At 38.9% G+C, this 21,068-nt stretch overlaps 1 protein-coding gene across 1 annotated transcript in view; it reads left to right on the top strand.

The window, feature by feature from the left end:
• The window catches only part of EBF1 (EBF transcription factor 1), a 386,380-nt gene that overhangs the window by 4,332 nt on the left and 360,980 nt on the right, over positions 1-21,068 (top strand). Inside the window, exons 5-6 of the mRNA XM_058544975.1 lie at positions 10,036-10,109; positions 19,819-19,887. Of these exons, the coding sequence (XP_058400958.1) occupies positions 10,036-10,109; positions 19,819-19,887 (143 nt within the window). The remainder of the gene's footprint in view (positions 1-10,035; positions 10,110-19,818; positions 19,888-21,068) is intronic.

The raw sequence follows: 21,068 nt of genomic DNA, 5'->3' as shown, positions 1-21,068 counted from the left end.
CTTGTGGTCTTAAAGGTACATAGGCGGCATTTTCTTAAGCTCACCAACACGCGGGTGTCAAGCAGTATACATTAAGGTTGAGTTATGGTTTAAAAGATACAATTATGAGCCGAGTCAGAAAAGAGGCCTGACATTTTAATGAGGTGCAGGAGTTTTTTTTTTTTTTTTAAGTTTAAGAAAAAGTTTAGTTTTGGGATTAAGTAGCTGGTTAGGTAGTTGGAGGACTTAGTAACAAAAAAGAGGACAGCTTTATTGGGTGGGAGAAAGAAATCAGAACAAAGAGAAAAGTTATCCATTGTGTACCAACAACCAATTTAGTAAGAAGGTTAAAATTAATGTGCTTGATTGTGATTTTAAAATATTCCCTTTAAAATAAGGGAGGTGATCTTTTTTCAGACGCACTGTACTGGCTTGGAAGATTTCAAATTAGGGTATACTTACATAATTAAAAAATATGTTTTTAGATAAGCCATGGCTTAAATATGTTGTACAAAATGCACATTAATAAGCTGTTGGGAGTTTTAAAATCTACTCAGCAAGAATCAGTTTAATAACAGCTAATTTTGATTATTACTCTCGTATTCCATTGTAAACCAAGCAGAAATCATGAGGGCATGAAATATATTTTTTAAAAGAATAAATAAATGTCTATTGAAATCTATTTCAAGTTATTTGCCTAAAATATTTGACTTTCTTGAAGGTCTATTTATTTCTTAGTTGATTATTCAGAGTATATCCACATTTATACTTTTACACGTGGTCTTATTTTCTTTACTGGTTTTGATTATTACATAGGATAATTCCCTTTCATTTGGACACATTGTATTTTGTTAATTTTTTTTTCCTGCCGAGCAGAAACACAAAAGCCTGATTTCAATAACACTTTTTTTTTTTTTTTTTACGATCTTAAAAAAATGTCTTAAGTGGAGTTCTGTTTTAAAAAATTGTCTTTGACACTCTGGACATCCTTTCCTGCCATCCTCATCAGAGGAAAGAAAAGATGGGAGGGGGAAGGGGAAAGTATGAACTCTAATATGTATTCCATATATATTTATTAGAATTTACTTTTTAAAGAATAAAAAGTCCCCACAAACCAGTATGTAAGGCCTGTCTGCTTGGGCAGCATTGGCCACTTAGGCAGCACCATGAGACCAACAATGGCAAGGAGTGCAAAATTAGGACATGTTTGAAGTGATTAACTTCTCTCCAAACTTTATTTTAGACCTCTTAAATAAAAAGTGTCACCAAGAATTGATTTTCCTATTATGACATGAACTGACTTTACACATATGCATATGGTAGGAGAATAATCTTGATTTTTATAAAGCAATATATCAAATATCATTTTACTAACAAGGTCATGGAGCTTAAGAAAAACTATAGCCTAAGGCATTCTTTGACCGCTTGGTATCTTAAATTCTATCCTTGGGGGAGGAACTAGAAGAGGATATAGTTTATTTTTAATAATAGCAAGTATAAGAAAGTCATTTGCCATAATATGACGTCTCACTGAAAGTTAAAATTATAAATGTATGCAATTATAGATTTTGGTGGCGAGTGACCTGAAAAAAGGTATAAATAATTGTCTGAATTTAGTCTAAAAAAATCAAGAAAAGGAGATTTTTTAAGACATACCTGTTTGCTTTCATAATAATTGTCTAATGTCTTCTGTGTAGCTTTCACTTTGAAAGGCAATCCATGCCCATTATCCAGTTGCTTGTTCGTTGATTATGTGCTGGAACAATTTGGGAAGTAGGTTAGCTTCTTGTGTACACAGTTAATACAATAGTCTTTAAAAAGATCAGTGTGAAGAAGCATAACTTTCCTTAGCTGTGACATAATTATTATATTTTAGCCGTAATGAGTAAAACTGGATGCTCATCTCACTTGAAATTATTCTATGATAATTAAATACCAACTCTAGTTTAAAATTTCTTAAACTTTTGATTTTAGTTAAGTATGTAGTGACCCCTTCAATCAGAAGTAAGACGACATAAACTGACTGATTAAATGGTTACATTTTTTTTTCTCCTGTGAAATTCTTCCAGATAGATTCAGGATTTTGATATTTAAAGTGCAGAATGGAATAATTTCAGTGATGTGATGAGTTCTAATAACATCGTAAATTTTGGAGGGAATATCTAGCCACAGTTCAAGTGTCTTCTCTTAGCTACTTGTTTATCATTACATTTTTCATATCAAATATGCTGCTTTATGTGTGTGATGTCATATCTTTGACTCACAAATTGGGGTTAAAACTCAAAGAGAATCTTTGGCAAGCAAAATCTAAAACTAGCTGTGCACTCGATATTTTCATATAATGTTCCTGATCTTGGGTGGAGTTAGCAGCATTGAGATCAAACAGAAATGTATTCAATCAACCAAAATGTATTGGTATGACACAGTGTTTCACACCTTTTCAAAGTGTCTCATTACACTATTTTGGGTAATGACTCTTAATTTTGGACTCTACCAGGAAAGATGAGGCTTCATTAAAAGTGAATGTGTAAGGATCTGAGCCCCCTTATCCCTATGTCTCTCTTATAAAGCACAAAAGATATAATGATATTTAAAAAATTCGTCCACCAACTAGAAAATAAGAGGCTTGCTTTTGGGAAGGGTTGTTCAAAACCAAGTTTAGCTGGACTAAAAATAGGTTGTTTTTGTGTCATTGCTGTTTTTGGTATTCCATTAGTGAGCATGCAAAAAACCCTGTAGGATCCAGAAGTTTATGGCTGTTGCATCTAGAAACAGTATTTACTGCAGAAGCTCAAATGAATCTGAGGGGGGAGGTCTGAGGTTTAATGTGCCTCATTTCAGATTTTCATGTAGTATTTGAAATATGATTATGTTCTGTGATTGCTTCGGTGAGTTATTTATCTTTCAATAGTTAAAAAAAAAACAACAACAACCTTTTACTTATCTTCCTTCCTACCATCTTGCTTTTAAAAAAGTGACATTTTTATAATCCAAAGAAAGAGTACCAAATTCCATACAGTTATCAAAAACAAAACACTCCCTACCCCCAAACAAGAGTTTTTTTTTTTGGAAAGGGGAAGATAATAGCCACATAATCCTTGTATGTATGGATTTGAATGTAGGTGATGTGGTGAGGGGACTCTAAAAAGGTCCAGTGGGAGGTCCAATGTGCAATAATCAGAAATGCTGTCATATTTCTCTTCCCAGCTAATCTTCTTTATGTATTTGTTTTGATGTTCCCGGTACTTTAAGTTATTGATGCAAGTGCATTTTTTCCTATTGATTGTTTCATTATATCCTGCCACAGCTACAGAGATTTGATTAACAAGCCTTTCAGTTCTTGGTCCTTCATTGGTAGATAAACACATTTTAGTATATCAGTAAGTTCCAAAGGAATTCACTAGGCCAGCAGAGAGGTTCTTTCATGTATTTGGGGAAAGAAACAAACAAAAAAGGACAGGGCAAGTTTATAGTCAGGAGCCATATTTCAGCAGCTTTCTCTCTCCTTTGGTAACATGTCAAAAATGCAGGTGATTTAAATTTCCTTGCACATAGAGGAATGAAGAAGTTTGGAATTTTTATGCATGATCAGGACCTGTGTTTGGGAAAATGTAAACTCATCACAGTGGAAAATGTGTTGTTTGGAGTCTGGGGGTGAAAACAAAGCTGATGGTTTTGGAGAGATTGCCGGAGCCAGATGGCCTAGTACTTCCCCAGTCTGGCGGTCCAACTGCTCCCTCCTGGATAATATACAGCCATTTGTTCGGGGATATTTACGCTAGAGCTGTTTCCATGTGAATGTTTGAACAGCATTAAAAACGAACATATTAGTAGTGATGCATTTATCGAACTTGTCTGACTGCACCGATAGTCTGTTCTTATGTCTTTTACTTATATTGCTGGGAGGAATGAAGGAGTGTTTGGATGTTTGATGAATTGTTTATCTAGTTGTTGAGCACGAATGATTTGGTCTTAGTGAGTAATTAAAATCTGTAAGCATTTGGAATCAAACTAATGGAAATAATGGTAGCATCTACCTCGAAGCTCTGTCGTGAGAATTAAATGAATTCATACATGTAAAGTGCTTAGAATAGTGACTGGCACATATTAAGTGCTTAATAAATTAGCTGCTTTTATTATTTTATTATTATTATTATTGTCCCGTTGGGTTGACACAGCCAGTTGTATCTGCTAATATAGATGTAAATGTAGTTATTATATGAGTGAAGTATCTTTTATTACTGCTAGAAAAAGAAATATAATATGGGATTGTTAGAATGATTCAGTTTTTATCTTGGCGTTTGAATAATATAAGGGATTTTATTTCTTTGAGACATAAAAGATGCATTCTAAAACTAACTGCTTTGGGTATACATTCTCTTTTTATTCAGGGCTGTGATGTAACTGAACAGCATACTGAATATGATATCATTCCTTTGCAACTTTCCTAATTCACTTCTGAAAACGGGCCTGCATAGCTGCTGAGCTGAAATTACATCTTTGTAATTTGTTCACCAGTAGCCAAGCTGCTAATTGAAGCAAAATAATTTTTTTATTTTATTCCATTATTAATGTTCGATTGCTGTTTGACAGAATTGTTTATGAAATGTCAGATTTGTAGTGTTTTCTTTGGCACAGGTTAGTTTTTAACTAGGGCTTCTTTACCTCCTGGAAATTTCTAGGACCACATTAGCTAGGACTTTTTCTTTTTTTTTTAGCGACAAGCGTAACTTGGTGGTCGAATGTGATATTAATGTTACAGTGCGTTGCTGTTGTAGGTGTGCATGTTATTTTTTTGATTAGTTTCAATTCTTGGTAATTTGCTGCTAAAGGTTCCTTGACAGTTTGTATTTAGAGGACACTTCACTTCTGGTTGAAAAAGGTACTCTGTACATTCATGAACTTATTCTTTAAAGTGACAAATTAGGTTTGGCCTTTCATTTTGTATGTGGAAAAGGGAGTGACATATTTTCAAGGTTACTGTTTTGATTTAAATTGAACATTAGGAGTTTTTGTTAGTTATAGATAACTCACCTCTCTCTTTCTTTCTCCCTTCCTTCCTTCCTTCCTTCCCTCCCCCCCCTCCTTCCTTCCTTCCTTCCTCCTTCCTTCCTTCCTTCTAAACTAATGATGACAAATCTCCTATTGTTTGTTGTAAACCAAGAAAGACTCCTAATGAAAACATTTTTTTCCTAAAATCCTTTCGGATTTTGAAGAACCAAAGTTAAAAGTATTCTCCTCACCCTTTTTGTTTTGGCATGGAGCACAAAGAGTTAAAACTATTAGAAAAGTAAACAAAGAAAAGCCAAGCTCAATTCTCTGTATTTCCTTTGGCATCCTATTGAAGTGTGATCCTGGTGTATGTGCACTGTGTATTTTTTGTTTGCTGTGTGGTCTTTATCCATAGTAAGTTTCAATTAACTTTTAAGACCCAGCGATATTCTAGAAAAGCAGGGATGAGCCACACTTCACAAGATGCCTTCTAAAACAGTGGCAACAGAGGCAGATTTTCTCTATTGATTGATTTATTTCTTTTCAAAGATGTTGTAGGTTAATTTATAATAGGACGTTTGAAATTGATGGCATTTTACCCTCTCACTGTAAACCTTCTGGCACTGTTGCGAAAGGATGTGAAAGTTTAACAGTTCCTATTTTTTTTCTTCTTTTTTGTTAATTATAAAAAATTATTCTGAAAAAACCCTCAATCTGAAAGTTTAAATAGAGTATGAAAAATAATTGTGATATTTTCCTTCTGCTTGTTAGAGGAGGACATTAAGAAAAGGGAAGCTAGTATATAAGAAACATAAATCTGCTCCAAATATGTCAAGTTTTGACAACTTGTTTATCAATTTCACCAGATTTTTAAAGTTGAGATGAAGTTAGTGCTGTTTCGTCTTTTAGTTTTCTTCCCGTACAAGCATTCTTACCGCCTTAAGCGATTTATTTGCCATTGGCAGGATTAATGTAAACATCGTTTTCTACTTGATATTGTATTTTTTGGTTTTTATTCATTTATTTAAATAATATATTTTCTATGCTTTCTTTCCCCCTCCCGCTCTTCTTTGTAACAGGCCTCCCATTCTTACTCCTGTTAAACACATTGATTTATTTTAACCACTGTTGTCTTTGTCGCTCTCACAGCAGACTACCTTCCTCACAGGGAGCAGACGCGTGATTTACTATGGAGGATGAAAATAAGCCTTCTTCTTGGTGTTCCATTGTCTGGGCCCTAAACCAGCTGTCTATTAAAATGGTTTCACTTAAAATAGTCAGTGCTGTTTATATGCTTCTGTGATCTCCCAGCTGATCCAGCCTCAACAAGCTTTACTCACACTCCATAGAGGCTCATATTTAAATTAGGAAGAAAAGCAGAAACTTCTGTCTAAGTTGGTGTTAGAAGATCTCTTTCCTTTTAGGCTTAAAGTCTGAGTTTGCTGAACTGTGAACCAGTCTTGACGTGTGTACCAAATGTAGATGGTAGAGAGTTGATGTGTGGCTAGCAGTCATATGTGTGAGCCGGAAGGAGAACTTTGTGGCATTTCAAAAAGTCTGTCTTATTGTTGACACTCTGCATTACAGACATTCATCAAAATAAATTTATCATGTTTTCTATATTGGATCTCATCAGAATGTTGACTTCTTGGCTCATACCTTTTATATGATATTGTGTGTGTGTGTTTAACAAGACTTTTTAATAAAAAAACTGCTTAGGTGAGGTTGGAGGTAGGTCTTCTTTGACTGAGTTCCACTCAATAGCTGACCCTGTGACACTGAGGTTCTAGTTTACTCTATTTACAGGATTTTAGTTCTACTTCATAGGAGAGTGAAAAGATTCCCTGTTTCACTTGCTTTTATTTCAGAAGTCACAGAAGCAGCAAGCACTTTTTTCTCTGTGTTTATGTGCTGAAAAATATTGTTCTATTGAGGCCCCAAGAAAAGGGACAACAGACACTTCATGTTTCCACCCCTCCTCAGAGTTCCTAACTATTTCCGAGCAAATCCAAACTCCTGCTTTCGTTTTTCTATGCTTGATTTAGAGAAGGATTCTCCATTTTGACTTTGCTGCCAGAAGAGAAGTGGCAGTTTGGCATTTGGTGAAGAGCTATATTATGGAGGCCTGGGCCTTCAATAAATGATGTTCAGTCGCCAAAGATAAAAACATGGGATTCCTAGGGGTCCATGGATCATCTGCTCTTTGGGGTAGTCATGTCCATTTTCGTATTGCAGCATATTTCTACTTGAATATCATCATGGGCCCACTGATTTCAATGGAACCAGCAACCTCAATAAAAATAATTTTGGAATCATCTAGAAAGAATAAAAATGGGAAGGTCTGATGTAACTGATACTCCCTCCTCCCCCCAAAAACCAAACTTTTCTTTTTTTTTAACAAGAAGGAAAACCCCTTCAATACCTGTGAATTTATTTACCAAGTTACTTGTATTAGTTTAGCATGACAAAAAACTAAAGTTGAAACAGAGGTTATCAGGAATATTAAGAGAACATACAAAACATATGGTGATAATAGGATTTCACAGAAATTCGTGATTAGAATTTTTTAGCACCATGTATGAGATCTAATCAGTTATTTACAGTGTCTGATTTTTCAGCAGTGATTGCAGTAAATAAAGCAGGTAGATATAATTTTTGGTTTTCAAAACATTTTTGATTTACTTAATGCGTTTTCTTGAGTAAAGCAACTTCTTGTATATTTGCGAAGATGCTTTAAGAATACGGGAAAGAATTCTCAATGCCTGCTAAAACTAGTGGGTGAAAATTTGAGGTATAATATGGCATTAACATAATCTAGATTATCTCCCCAGAAGATAGTTATGAATTATGTAAGGTGAAGTAGTAATTTTACAGTGGGGAAATCTGGCCGGTGATGTCTGGTGAATGGCAGGCACCACCTTAACCAAATGGTCAGAGTTTACTGTTACTAGTAGAACTAGTTAACAGTGTGGTTTGATACACTGAGAACTCAGCATCATATTTGTGGTATTCCGGCCCTGAATTGTATAACTTTAGTCTAACTCTGAGGAAACCTCAGACGAACCCAAACTGAGCTACAAAATAACTGGCCTGTATTCTTCAACAATGTCAGTGTCATGAAATAGAGAGACTCAGGAACGTTCTGTATTAAAGGAGATATGACAACTGAATACAATGATTGATAATGGATTTCTTTTGTTCTAAAGGATATTATTGGCTAATTGTGAATTGTATCAATGTTAATTTTTTGATTCAGATAATTGTACTGTGGTTATGTAAGAGAATTCCATGTTTTAAGGAAATACATGCTGAAGTATTTAGGGCATGTTTGCAATTTACTAATAAATGGTTCAGGAAAAAAAATTAGAAAAGAATAAAGCAAATTTAGTTAAATGTAAATCTTTGAAGAGTCTGGGTAAAGAGCGTCTTGGAATTCTTTATATATTCTTGCAACTTTTCTGTGTCTTAAATTATGTCAAAGTAAAATATTTTTAAAAAATACAGGGTTATGGTAGGCTAATCATAAAAAATGGTTTTGGGGGCCAGCCCGGTGGCGCAGCGGTTAAGTGCGCATGCTCTGCTTCAGTGGCCCAGGGTTCGCAGGTTCGGATCCCGGGCGCGCACCGATGCACCACTTGTCAGGCCATGCTGTGGTGGCGTCCCATATAAAGTAGAGGAACATGGGCACAGATGTTAGCCCAAGGCCAATCTTCCTTGGCAAAAGAAAGAAGGATTGGCATCAGATGTTAGCTCAGGGCTGATCTTCCTCACAAAAAAAAAAAAAAAAGGTTTTGATGGGCCATTGGTAGGGAAATGTTTTCTCCATATGCAGATACTTTTCATCATTTTTAAATTTGTTGCAATTTTTGTTTTGTAATAGAATTAGATATCATAACCAGAGCCTGCTCCCAGGGTCTGCACACACTGTGTCTTAGGCTGTCCTATCATTTATAGGTTCTGAAAGTCCCAGGTTCATAAAGAAAGCACATTAGAGCCAACTATAAGTTAGTTACTGCAGCATCTGTGTGGACTAAATAAGCATAGTTCCTGGTTAATTTAAGTAGTTTTGTCACCAAGAAACTGAGGGTTATCTGAAAGTGTGAAAGTAATTTTATTAACAATTTGAAGCTGTGTTATATTAGTATTACACAGTGATAGGTGTTAAGTTAGTTAAAATGTATCCTGATGCAGAGCACTGCCCTACCAAGAGTGTGAGTCTTTCTTTGGCCAAGGTGTTAACATGTAGATCTTCCAGGAAGCTGAAGTCCCAGGGAAACTTCCTGGTGATCTTAAGCAAAATGTCTGTGCACACATTACTAAAAACAGACAAAAACATCTTGTCTGGTGAGGTGGTTTGGGACTCCAGATTTTAGGAGTCAGATGTAATTCTTCTTAGTTTAGGGAGATAAATCTACGGCTTTAGCCTGCACACACAGCATACACCGGTGCATATTACTGTTTGGATGGGTGTACACCCCGGAGAAGACCTGTTTTCAGCCTGTTGGTGGGAAGAAGGATTTTCCCTGATTGATGAATCATCTCAAAGAAGACACAGCTAGTGAATGGACTCATTAACCGTCCCCCCACTTGTTTTCTGCTACTCACCTCTAGAACACTAAATGTTGGGGCTGGAAGTAGGAATATGAGGCGGCAAATACATAGCATTTAAAAATCAAATCCACATGCTTTTTTATATTTTAAGTCAATAGTATCTCAATCTGCTAAACCTTCTGGGTTTTTCCTCCTCATGGATTAGATTTATTTTTATTCTGAATTGAGAGGAGAATTATGGTTGTTTAGACGACAGAAGCCCATCTCACACACTGATCCAAAGATGTGCGTCATAATGAGGTGGTTGATGGGACAGAGAGGAACATATCCTCTTCCACTCAATTTGGGTTGATCCTTAACAATCTATCTTGAAACAATCAGCCCAGTGAGGCCTTCGGCTCCCGAAAGCTAATTGACTCACAGTAGCGGTGAAGTGGTCAAGAACTCAATTGTGATAGTTTGCTTTCTGCTACTTGGTTCTATTCTTAGCTCAAATCGTGCCTTTGTTTACAGGCCATAGTGTATGAAGGCCAAGACAAGAACCCAGAAATGTGCCGAGTCTTGCTCACACACGAGATCATGTGCAGGTAAGAAATACCTTGTTTTCGCCCTTTAATTAGCAAAGAGAAGATGAATTTGATCTCAAATCTAGGTGAACTCAGGTCTATTTTGGGGTATACATTTATCTTGCTTCTTTTAGACAATCGGAAAAGAACTAACTGTTAGACGTGAGTATTTGGTGGTAAAGTGTCAGGCATCACAGTGGTTCTCAATTATTCATTAGATTTCATCCTGGAAGACATACATTTCCATTTTGATATCACACTGTTAATGGGCACAAAGCAGTGCCCCCCCTTCTTCCTTTCAATCGAATAAAATACAATATAATCCTTTTAGTGTTAATATATGCGCTCAACTGCATTGCTAGTAAAATGAGTAAGAGTTCTATTGATGTCAGCAGAAGCCTCTGTTTATCCATAAGACTTGAAAGTTATAGTTCCCCTTTTTAATTCTCCCACTTAAAAATATGACCATGCGTACGTAGGCGTCATTCCTCCTTAAATTGAATGTGGGTTTTTATTTTTGCCTTTGCGTCTGATCTCTTAACCTCAGTTACCCTGTATATAACTATGACGATGTAGCTAATATTTCTCAACTGTAGTGAGCTTTTGGAAGGATGGCAAAGATGAATCCCTGAAAGGTATAAAATTCATGTCACCCACAAACGAGTGTCTTTATTTTTGCCTGTGATCAGACTGAAACTACATTTGAAAACAAGCAGACAGACCAAATTCACTTCCATGGCCTCAGCCAGTCCTCTGCATGTGAGAGTGGACCAGGAAACAGCCTTTTAGCTTGTGGCTTAGGATTCTTATTCTTCGTAAAATAACACCAGCACTTTGCTCTTGATATATTCTGAGTAATTGGGTAAAGCATGAAGATGCCACTATGCATCAGAGAAAGGCTACTAATTGCTTTGTTAGCCATGCAGGCTCTCCCTGGCACAGAGCATGCTTGGCTCCTGACTATTGCTGACCAATCCGTTTAGGGCATAAGCTGCCACTTCGGCATGGGTGGGCTTTATTTGCTGCTCATGGACTTGTGGGGAAAGCAATCTTAAAACTCTACAGGTGGAAATAAAATGTTTCCTTAGTGAAATCCCAAATATTAACTTCTTCCATATCTATAATTATGTATGTATATAAAAATTTCCTTTTTTCCTTTTTAAAAAACATACTTCTAATATATTATTCTAAAATATACAGGAGTTTCACAAGTTTTCACTTCAGTGATTGGTAAAACTTGTTAATTATTCCAAAAACAGGTTGCTTTTCTCTAACTTTAAAGCAGTAGCAAAACCCAAAAATATGGTCTTGGATTTCTTAGAAGATATTAGGCAAAAAATAGTGTTATACTGCATACAGCAATTGTGCAGTTAAAGTTGAGTTGCACTTTCCAGAAATAAATGAGTAAAATCATTTTGAAAAGTGTTAAAAAATGACCTCCTTCGTATTATTACTGTTTTTCCGACCATATTTCTACTTTACCTTCCCACAATTAGCATGTCATCAGAATGAATTTTCCACATTCTATTACATGTGATTCTAGCAAAATAGGAGATAGACAGGAGGATGGATCTCAACCAGTAGGCCAACTAATATCTATATATCATAGATTTGCATCTCATATCTGTACATGTTTGTACTATGCTAAAAATAATTCTATTCTTGAAATACTTAAAGATATATTATGCCTTTCACACACAAGCCTATCCTCCATTAATGCAGTTTATATTTTTCTTGTTCTTAAAATTCACTGGCCCAAAGTACTTTAATATGCTGGTTGGTGTGCTTTACTGCTGATGTTCTTTCTATTTTTCAGAAACATAAAAATAGCAAAAACAAAATTTTCAAGCCACTGAAGGCAAATGATGATGTTTGTACTGTGTGGCTAAGAGGGAAAATCCATATTTAAAATGTCATCCTGTTAATGTTACAGATTACGTTTTTCCTGGCTGCCTATAGATGTGTAAGGGGTACTGTTTGTTTACCAGACCGCCAGGACCCTATTACACAAACCTGTCATCTATTGTGTGGCTAACAGTCTTCTAAATTGCAAATCTGATGCTCTTTAGGGGGCTTTAGGAAAAAAATTCTCAGTTTCCACACCGTCCTATTTCTCTTGATTTCTTGCCTCTTGTAAGTGGAAGTTGGGATGTGCTGAATTTGCACCAGGGGTGCAAATGCAGCCTCAATTATAAGCATAAAATTAGAGTCTGTTCACCATTAATCAGCCTGGCTAATTGCTATGCACCACCATTAGCCATATGGTGTGAAAGACAGCTTGCTCTCCCCAACATGAAATTTCTTCATTGCAGACATGAAATAGTGAGGGCCCTGGATTTTAAAGTAGCTTGTTTTAGATATTTAATTTCTAAACAACTTTCCGCAGTGCTTTCTATCAAGGCTAACGGCACAATAAAACTTTGCGTTTATGTCACAAAAGCTATATATTTATAGTACATTGGAGCAATGGTAAAGGAGACACACAGAATTTAGATCGACAGGAAAGGGCTTGGGATGATTCTGTTTTGTTGCAGGCAAAGGAAAAAGACAAAAAAAAAAAAAAAAGAAAGAAAATAACAACACCAGAGAGTTGTGTCTCAGGTGTTTGCAAATTTAAGACATCTATTTTGTTTTGTTGAAAGGGTAACCCCATTTTGTGAGCTGGTTAAAGGACTTGCTGCCATTGGATTATAATTATTGCCACTCTTTGAGACAAAACCCCTTTGACTTGATGGCATGGAGCTCTTTCTGGAATTCTGGGAGAGTTTCTGCATTTTTGGTAAATTGGAATCTATCATTACATTTTGCTAATACCTGGTGGTTAAGTTCTTAAAATAATATGGCCCCATGAAGGATTTTTTTAAAAGCTGGATTCCATAAGGGATTTGATTATAAGTGCATCTCAACATCCTGTTTTTAAATGTGAATAGAAAATAGGAACTGTGCTTGTAGGTGGACCCAGTTGCCAACCCCCAGGCAGGCTGAAGCTGATTTTCTCCCTCTGCGGTGCACAGGACAGTTTCAGGGATGGGTGCTCTGTTTAGGAGAGCACTCTTTTCCCATTATCGCTGCCTGGTCTCTTGTGGGGCCATGAGTTAGTTAGTTAGCCTGTCCCTTGATATGGCCTGTTTGTCCTCTTTTGCTGGCTTATTCTGATCTTGTCCCTCAGATTCCCACCTAAGCATGGTTTCTTCAGGAAAGCATTCCTGCCCTTGTGCTGAGTTATGTCCTCTTGTTATGCATCCTATTATATCCTGTGCTTTTCCTTCATAGCACTCAGTGCATGGTAACTGTGTGTCCAGGGCCTGTCTTCCTTTGCTGGACTAAGACCTCCTTGAAGGAGTTATTTGATTTTCCTCTGTGCTTCAGTTGTCCCATGTGTGAAGTGGGGGGAAAATATTACTTATCTTATAGGGTGGTTGTTGAGATTAGATGCTATCATCCCCATAAATGCTTATCATGGTGCCTGACACATAGTAAGTACTGACTGTCTATTGTTATGATTAATAGTAGGAGCTGTAGTATTAGTATTAATAATAATAGAAGCAGTAGGAGCAGCAGTAGCAGCAGTATCCCAATGTCTAGCTAAGTCCCTACATGTGGCTGCTCAGAGTGAAAGATCATAAGAGAACGTTGAAAGGAAGTGAAGTGCCTCCTAAAACATTAATGTACTCTGTTCATTCCAGGGGTGGTGGTTAAGGATGTTTTCATTCATTCTTTTAGCACCTACTGTGTGCAAAGCACTGTGAAATACAGAGCTAGAAAGGACTAGTTTCTGCAGTAGGATTGCTTATAGCTTAGCCTGGGAGATGAGACTCTTGAGCAGATAACTAGACTTCACTGTAGGAAGGGTCACCTATGATGAGAGGTGAGGCAAAGGCCTATGGCTGTTCAGAGAAGAGAGGACATTCTTGCAGCTGGGTGGTAGCCGCAGGAATGGGCAGGAGGGTGAGACAGGACAGGGATTTCAGAGGGCGCATGAAGAAGAGTTTGGGCCCGCTTGTTGGCGGTCCAGGCAGGATTTCTCGGTGGTGAGGTCCGCAGATGGCTGGACCTGTGGCTTGGAACTGGGAAGAGAGTCAGGATGAAAGATAACCAGCTTCAGAGGTCTTTTCCCAAAGGTGAGAGTTGAAGCTGTGGGCTTACAAGGGATTGCCAAGGGTGGGAGAATAGAAACAGAAGAGTCCTTGGATATGTACTTGGAGAATAATCAAATTTAGCAAGGAGGGAGAGTGTGTTCGAGAATTAGGATAAAGAACTTTGAGCATATGGGGCATAGAAATAAAAGGAGGGTGTTTCAAAGACAGGGAGGCATCCGTATAATAAAGGCTAGGGAGATCCTGATGGACGTGAAGACTGAGAAAAGCACCAACAGGTCACTGGTGAACTTGGAGAGAGGAGATTCAAGTAGGTGCCGAGGCCTGGAAGCCAGTTTTTATGGAGTTAAGGTGGCAAGGAGGGATGGCGACTCTGGCAAGGAGAAAGTGGGACAGTGAAGAAACTAACTCAAGAAAAAAGGAGCACGTCTTTTTTTTTTTTTTTTTAAAGAGAGTGGGAAAACTTGACAATATAAACTGAGGGAAAGAATGAAGTTATCCTTATAACTATTAACTAGACTATTCAGATAATTTGTGTATCTCATTCTCTAGCCATTTTGGTTAAGTAGGTAAGATATTTTGTTTTTTATTGTAAAGCTTAGAGATTGACATGATGCTTTTTCCAGTTGAGAGAGCCTCTACTTGTAGGAAAAAGTTCCACATCCCTAAGATGAGCATCTATAGGTCCCATGACTAGGAGACATCTAGATGTTTCCTGCTCTGATTTATGGAGGTGCATGTCAGCTCACCCGAGATACACCACCCGTGTAAGGCTGCTAAGGGAGAGACTCATAAGTTTGCTTTTCCCTGGATGTGCAGAGTTGTCCCAGAGACCCATGAGCCTGCTGGGGAAATGCTGTTTTGAGTCTACCGTGTATGTATGACACAAGGTGCTAGCTGCCCACTCCTGTGATGGGCCACATTGCTTTCCTGCCACTTGGGTCACAGGTTGCAAAATAGTGGGAATCCTGCTCTGTGACAAAGCAAATTAGGAAACTCGAGGCCCCCAAGAGATGCCTGCTTTAGGGAGCAAATGCCAGGTCTGTGCCTGGTACAATGCCTGTCACACATAGTAGGAGCCCAGAAACCACCCTTTTGAATGGATGGAGGTCCATCAGTCACACAGTAATGAGGATGTGCTCATCACTGTGATTTCTTTCATTAATATGGGAACTTTTCCCTTGTGGTGCTTTTGCGTCTGTTGTTCCATGTACTGCATTGTTTCCATCTGAGCCTTCTTCTGCCTTGAACATAAATGAATCTGTTCTCCTTTCAGCCTGTCTTTCTTGGTTAATGCCCATCTTGTGTGTGGTGGAGGTTGGTGCCAACTTTTCTTGGTCCTTCTCAGTTCAGTAGAAGGAAGTAGGGGGTAGTTCAGCTTAGAGCAGGGACTCTTGTGGACAGGAAAGACCGTTGTGGGGAAGAAGGACAGGTCCTTGCTCTGCTTGGCCCTGGGGTTATAAGTAGGGAGCTACAGGGGGACAGATGTGAGCTCAATCTAAGGGACGACCTTCCTTCCCCCAATGGCAGTTGATTTTTAATGTTTTGATAGGACAGTAATAATACAGTACAAAGCAGAAGATTGCAGAAGTATGTAAATAAAATATATACCCTCCATTCTTCCCCTCTTCTTATTCCCTCTCTGTAGGTTACTGCTTTGAAGTTTCTCTTCATTCATTCAAAAAATGTTTTCTGAGGCCTTATTGTGTGTGGGGCTCTGTACCAATTGCTGGGAATATAGAGGTGAACAAAACAGTCTAAGATCCTGTCCTCACAGGGCTTATATTCTAGTGAGAGAGACAGACAATAAAGAAGAAGACAAATAAATATGAAAGATAATGTGGTGAGTGCAAGGAAGAAAAGTGAAGCAGGGTAAGGGGCTGGAGAGCTCTGGGGTGGCAGGGAGGCCTTTCCACGGTGATGACTCTGTGCAGAGATGTGAGTGAAATGAGAGCGTGAACCACACTCACGACAAAGTCTCTCTTTGTCCCCGTCTCTCTCTTTCACTCTTTCATTTTCCTCTCAGAAATAGGACCATACCATACATAGTGTTCTGCAAGTTGGTTTTCCCAATTCACAGTATAACGTAGGCTTCCTTCCCAGATAGTGCATAAAAACCCACCTTCATTCTTTTTAATGCTGCACAGAATTCCATATAGACATGTATACGTATACACACTAATGTGTGTGTGTGTGTGTAAATATATGTATATATATACATATTTTTTCTAAATGGGCTCATACTGTAGACACTATTTTGTTGCCACCCCAGGCGCAGAGCAGAGCCCGGGAGTCCCATTTTGGGAATGCTGACTGTGATGCAGTGACATGACCTGAGAGACAGGAAACCTGTTGGGCTGTTTTTCATACTTTGCCTAAAGTTTTCTTTATAAGAGTTAATTGACCTCCAGCCCCTTCTTCTGTTTTCTCCTCTTTCCTTCATTTCCCTACTTTATTCCTATTCTGTCCCTCCTTCTACACTTCCATTCTTCGAATCTGCCTGTTTCCCTGGGTGCCTTGGGGGCACAGCAGAGAGGGGTGGTTCTCATTTATGCTGAGCTTCATTTCGGCTGGCTGCTCTCAAAGCCATCTTTATTTTAAGGGGTTGAGGACAGTGCTTAAGTCAAAGGCTTAGTGTGGCACTTGCTTGGGGGAGGGAGTTCACTGTGTGGGGTGGGGTGGGAGTGAACCTTCCTTCCACCCTCAGTGTCTGCCCAGAGGGTCAGCTTGACTTTCTTTATCTGTCACCTTCCTATTTTCTTGGATTGTATTCCCCCCAATACATTACATTCTTTCATGAAGTCATTCATTCAATCCATCAATCAAGTCAATCAGTCAATATTTGAGCTTCTCTATTCTTATAGGCCTTATGCTACTCTTTAGGTAAATAAAACTAACAAACAATTTCGTCCTTTGTGAAGCATATGGGTTAGTGGGGGAGGGGAGTGGGAGGAGAAGGATAGTAACAAAAAATACACAAGTATATGTGTACAAATATAATTTGCATTGTGTTAAGTGCCCTGAAAAGAAAAACTAGGAGAAACCTAACTTTGATTAAGGGTAGGTGTCAGGGCCAACCTCTCCGAGGAATGAGCCTAGAGACTGGGATCTGAAGGGGGTGTAGAGGCTGGTCAACCAGGAGGGGTTGGAGGAAGAGGAGTCCAGGCAGGGAGGCCTGAGAACAGAGAGACTGAAATTGGCTGGCGAGGCTGAAGCTCGGCAAGTTGGAGGAGAGTGACAGGAGGCTGGGAGGTGGTCTGGGATCATGTCATGCCATAGATTTAATCTGAGTGCTACGGGAAGCCATTAAAAGATCTGGGGCAGTGAAGTGACATTGACATCCTATTGACGTTTGAAAAGATCACTCTGGCTGCTGCAGGGAGTCAGGAGTGGAGGCAGCAAGACGAGACGGGGTGAGAGGGCACTGCAGGGGTCCCAGCGAGAAAGGAAAATGACTTGGATGAGGGTGGTGGCAGTGGGGAGGGAGAGAATCAGATAGGCTTAAGATGTAGATTCTAGTCCACGATTCTCATCATGCAAGTTGGAAGAGTCCCTGGAGGGCATTTAGTCTGGACAGGACCCTGGTGAGGGTGTGACCACCGGAGACTTGCATTGCCCACTTGCTGTTCTGAAAAAGAAAGGAAACAGTGGAAAAGATAAAGGAGAAATAGACCTTCCCGTCCATTGGTTTCCTGCCTAGGTAAAGGGGACTTGGGCTCTGTTGATGGGCTGCTTTTGGAGACCTGCTGCCTCTGCAGAGCACAGGGCGGCTGTGCTCAGACTTGGAGGAGGAGGCTGGAGGAGGAAGGAGCAGGGAGTGATAATGATGCTGTCGTTCATCGAGTGCTTAGTAGGGCCAGTCATGGACCCAGCTTTATGCCCTTGTCACATTGAATCTATGCCCAAGCTTAGAGGGGGGTACTACAATTGCTCCATTTTACAGATGAGGAGACTAAGACCCTATGAGATGGAGTACCTTGCTCAAGGTGACGCAGGTAGCTCTGTCTGATTCCAGAGCCTGTGTTCTTAACCATGATGCTCTTCTGGCAAACCCTTGACATGGAGGTGTAAGGAGATCAGAGTTCAGGGATGATGGAGTTTAGTTTTTAAATTATTTTTTGCATGCATTCCAACTACTGTACTTCTCACTCTCTTGTTCCTTGATGTGTCTCTTACGTATTGAGATACTCTGGGTTTTCTATCCGCAAAGTACTGGTATAGTAGAACTCAGGCCTGGAGGAAATAGTTTCCTCGGAATCAGAAAGGGAAGGGCTATATGGTGGGTGGGATTTTAGCTAGGGCTTTGACAAAGGAGATACAATTCTTACTATTGTTTTCAGGAGATATGAGAGACAAACAGAATTAGCACCAAATTTGGAAGCTGATTCTCTTCTCAGAGATATAGTTACCGCCACGAAAGAGACTTCCCAACTTTGGTGAAAGACTCCCTATGCAGGAGTATATTTCTGGGTCCTGATAATGAAGTTCAATGTTTGGTTCTCTCAGTAGCTCTCTAAATTTAGGCTCTATGATTCACTAAGTCAAGTGTGTGTGTGTGCACATGTGCGTGCCTGTGTAAGAGAGGGGGGGAAGTGCATATTTTATTTGTGGTGAGTGGTAATGTATAACCTTGGGATAACTTCCTCACCTCCTTGACTGATCAAATATGTGCTTTTATAGTGTGCCCCTGGGTGTAGAGCGGCCAGCGGACACATTTTTTATTTGCCAACAAGTCTCAGGTGGATAGTTATCCATTGACCATGGGTAATTTTCAAAAACCCTAATTTTTCACCTTTTAGAAGCATCTCAGTTAAAAAAAAAACTTGATAGACTTAAGGTCGCAGGTGGGTGGGATTTTGATAGTGGATGCTTTCTTGTCCATGGCTGCTTTTTCTCTGACCTAGTAAAGAGTGTCCACTGTCCGGGCTGTGCTGGCCTTTGGATCAATTGTCTATAACGCTTCCAGAAAACTAACGGTGGCCAGCGCAGGACACAAAAGCCAGAGCACATGTGGATCTCCACTCTCTTGTATCTTGCCTCTTTGTCTAAATTATTGTGTTGTACTTTTATTTTCATGAAGATAGTTCAAATGCAAACAGTTATAGCTTTAGGGTTTTGGAAAGGCTGTGGTTGAAGGAAATGTCTCCCATGAAAGAGAAAGAAGAAAAAGGAACCCATTTAAAACAAAATGACTAGAGGGGGAGAAATCACTCATCCCTCATTATTGACAGGTTCCACACAATTAGTGTGATCTTGAGGGAAGAACGTTTGAGCCACCCACAACCCTGAATATTCTCATTGGGTAGATGTAATAATAATGCATTTCACAGTGAACTCTTCCAGTACCGCGGGCAGCGATGGGGAGACCCCGTCTTAGGGCTGTCAGTTGTGGCTCATGGCTCAGGAGAGTCCCTCTCCCTCCCTCCTTCTTTGTGCTGGGAGAGGTTAAGCCTGGCCATTAACCCATAGGTGACCCAAATAGAATTTTCTGTCCCAGGGATCCGTTGATTGCCAGGTATGGCTTTGTGGTAATTCTAGCATTTGCAACCCAGCAATTTGAACCTTCTGTCTGCCTAAATGATGATTTTTACATTGTAATGGTTGTACTAAATCCTTTCGCTTTTGCTCCATAGCCGCTGTTGTGACAAGAAAAGCTGTGGCAACCGAAATGAGACTCCCTCAGATCCAGTGATAATTGACAGGTAGGGACCACTCTACTCTCACTGGATTCTTATTCCTCATTATAATGAAACACCTGCCTTGTGTCGCTCATGGGTGAGGGTTAGGAAGGCATGTGGCCGAAATTTGCCTGTTGGTCATGACTTAAGCTGTGCCGAGCTGTTGCGATTCCTGGGAAATCCATATGGAATGTTCTTTGGAGGCCTGTTTTCTTGGATTGCTCTGGTTTTGTGTCTGATTCATGCTCCTAAAGGAATATTTTTTTTCTTTCCTGACTTTCTGTGGCTCAATCCTCACGCTGTGCCAGGAAGCTTCAGAAATAAAATAATAATAGTTTGTGATTTATGAAATGTGGTGGGGTGCTTATAAATATTTAACTTTTATTTGAAAAATGTTTGAATCATTATCACTTTTAGCTACAGTAGTTCTGTTGGACATAATCCATCTACATTTTAAGGTTTTATTTATGCATAAAAGTGGTTTTAAAGAGATCTGTGAACCAAGATTTTCTACTGTTGTTTCCCGGGTTTGATTGTAGTTGATATTATATTGTAAGTTGATTAATTTATCCTGCTTGTCTTAATTATTGTGTTTTTAAACAGATCCATATTACTAATCTGACATGACCAAGTAAATCACTGTAGAACAATAAATCTATTTTAGTTGTTTGGTGCAATTTCGAGTCAGTGTGCGCACATATTATGCAAAGTCGCATTCCAAATATTCATTTTACATTTTAATTATTGAAATTCATTGTATGGAAACATGTATGATAAACCATTTGTTACATAGCATTACTCATTGAGAGTTAAATGGCCTGGAAGGTTTATAGACACTGTCAGTTGTCAGCTGGGAAAAGAGCTAGCATCCTCCACTAGCCTGAAAAGAGTCTTGCAAATAAGACTGACTGGTCCCTCACTGAGGCAATAGAGCTGAACACAAGTCCTTTTCTGGGTTTGGTAATATTGATTTTTGACAACCCCCCTGCCCCACCTATCTGTTTCTCCAATTCTACACCTTTTTGGGGCTTGCTTTATCATTTTTTGGTTAACTGGAAAAATATTTGCTTCATCATAATTTATGTCAAAACATTGATTGTTGCTGTTGACGTATGTGATTCTTCAGGCTTAAACCCAATTTCAATTGCCAAGTAGCTTTATAAAGCTTACATTTCAGTCAGATATTTTAATTAACTGTCTCTAAT

The sequence above is a fragment of the Diceros bicornis genome, chromosome 1 (assembly GCF_020826845.1).
Source record: "Diceros bicornis minor isolate mBicDic1 chromosome 1, mDicBic1.mat.cur, whole genome shotgun sequence".
Lineage (NCBI taxonomy): Eukaryota > Metazoa > Chordata > Mammalia > Perissodactyla > Rhinocerotidae > Diceros > Diceros bicornis.
Note: the sequence above shows the minus strand (reverse complement) of the source record. Positions and strands in the feature narration are given on the sequence as shown.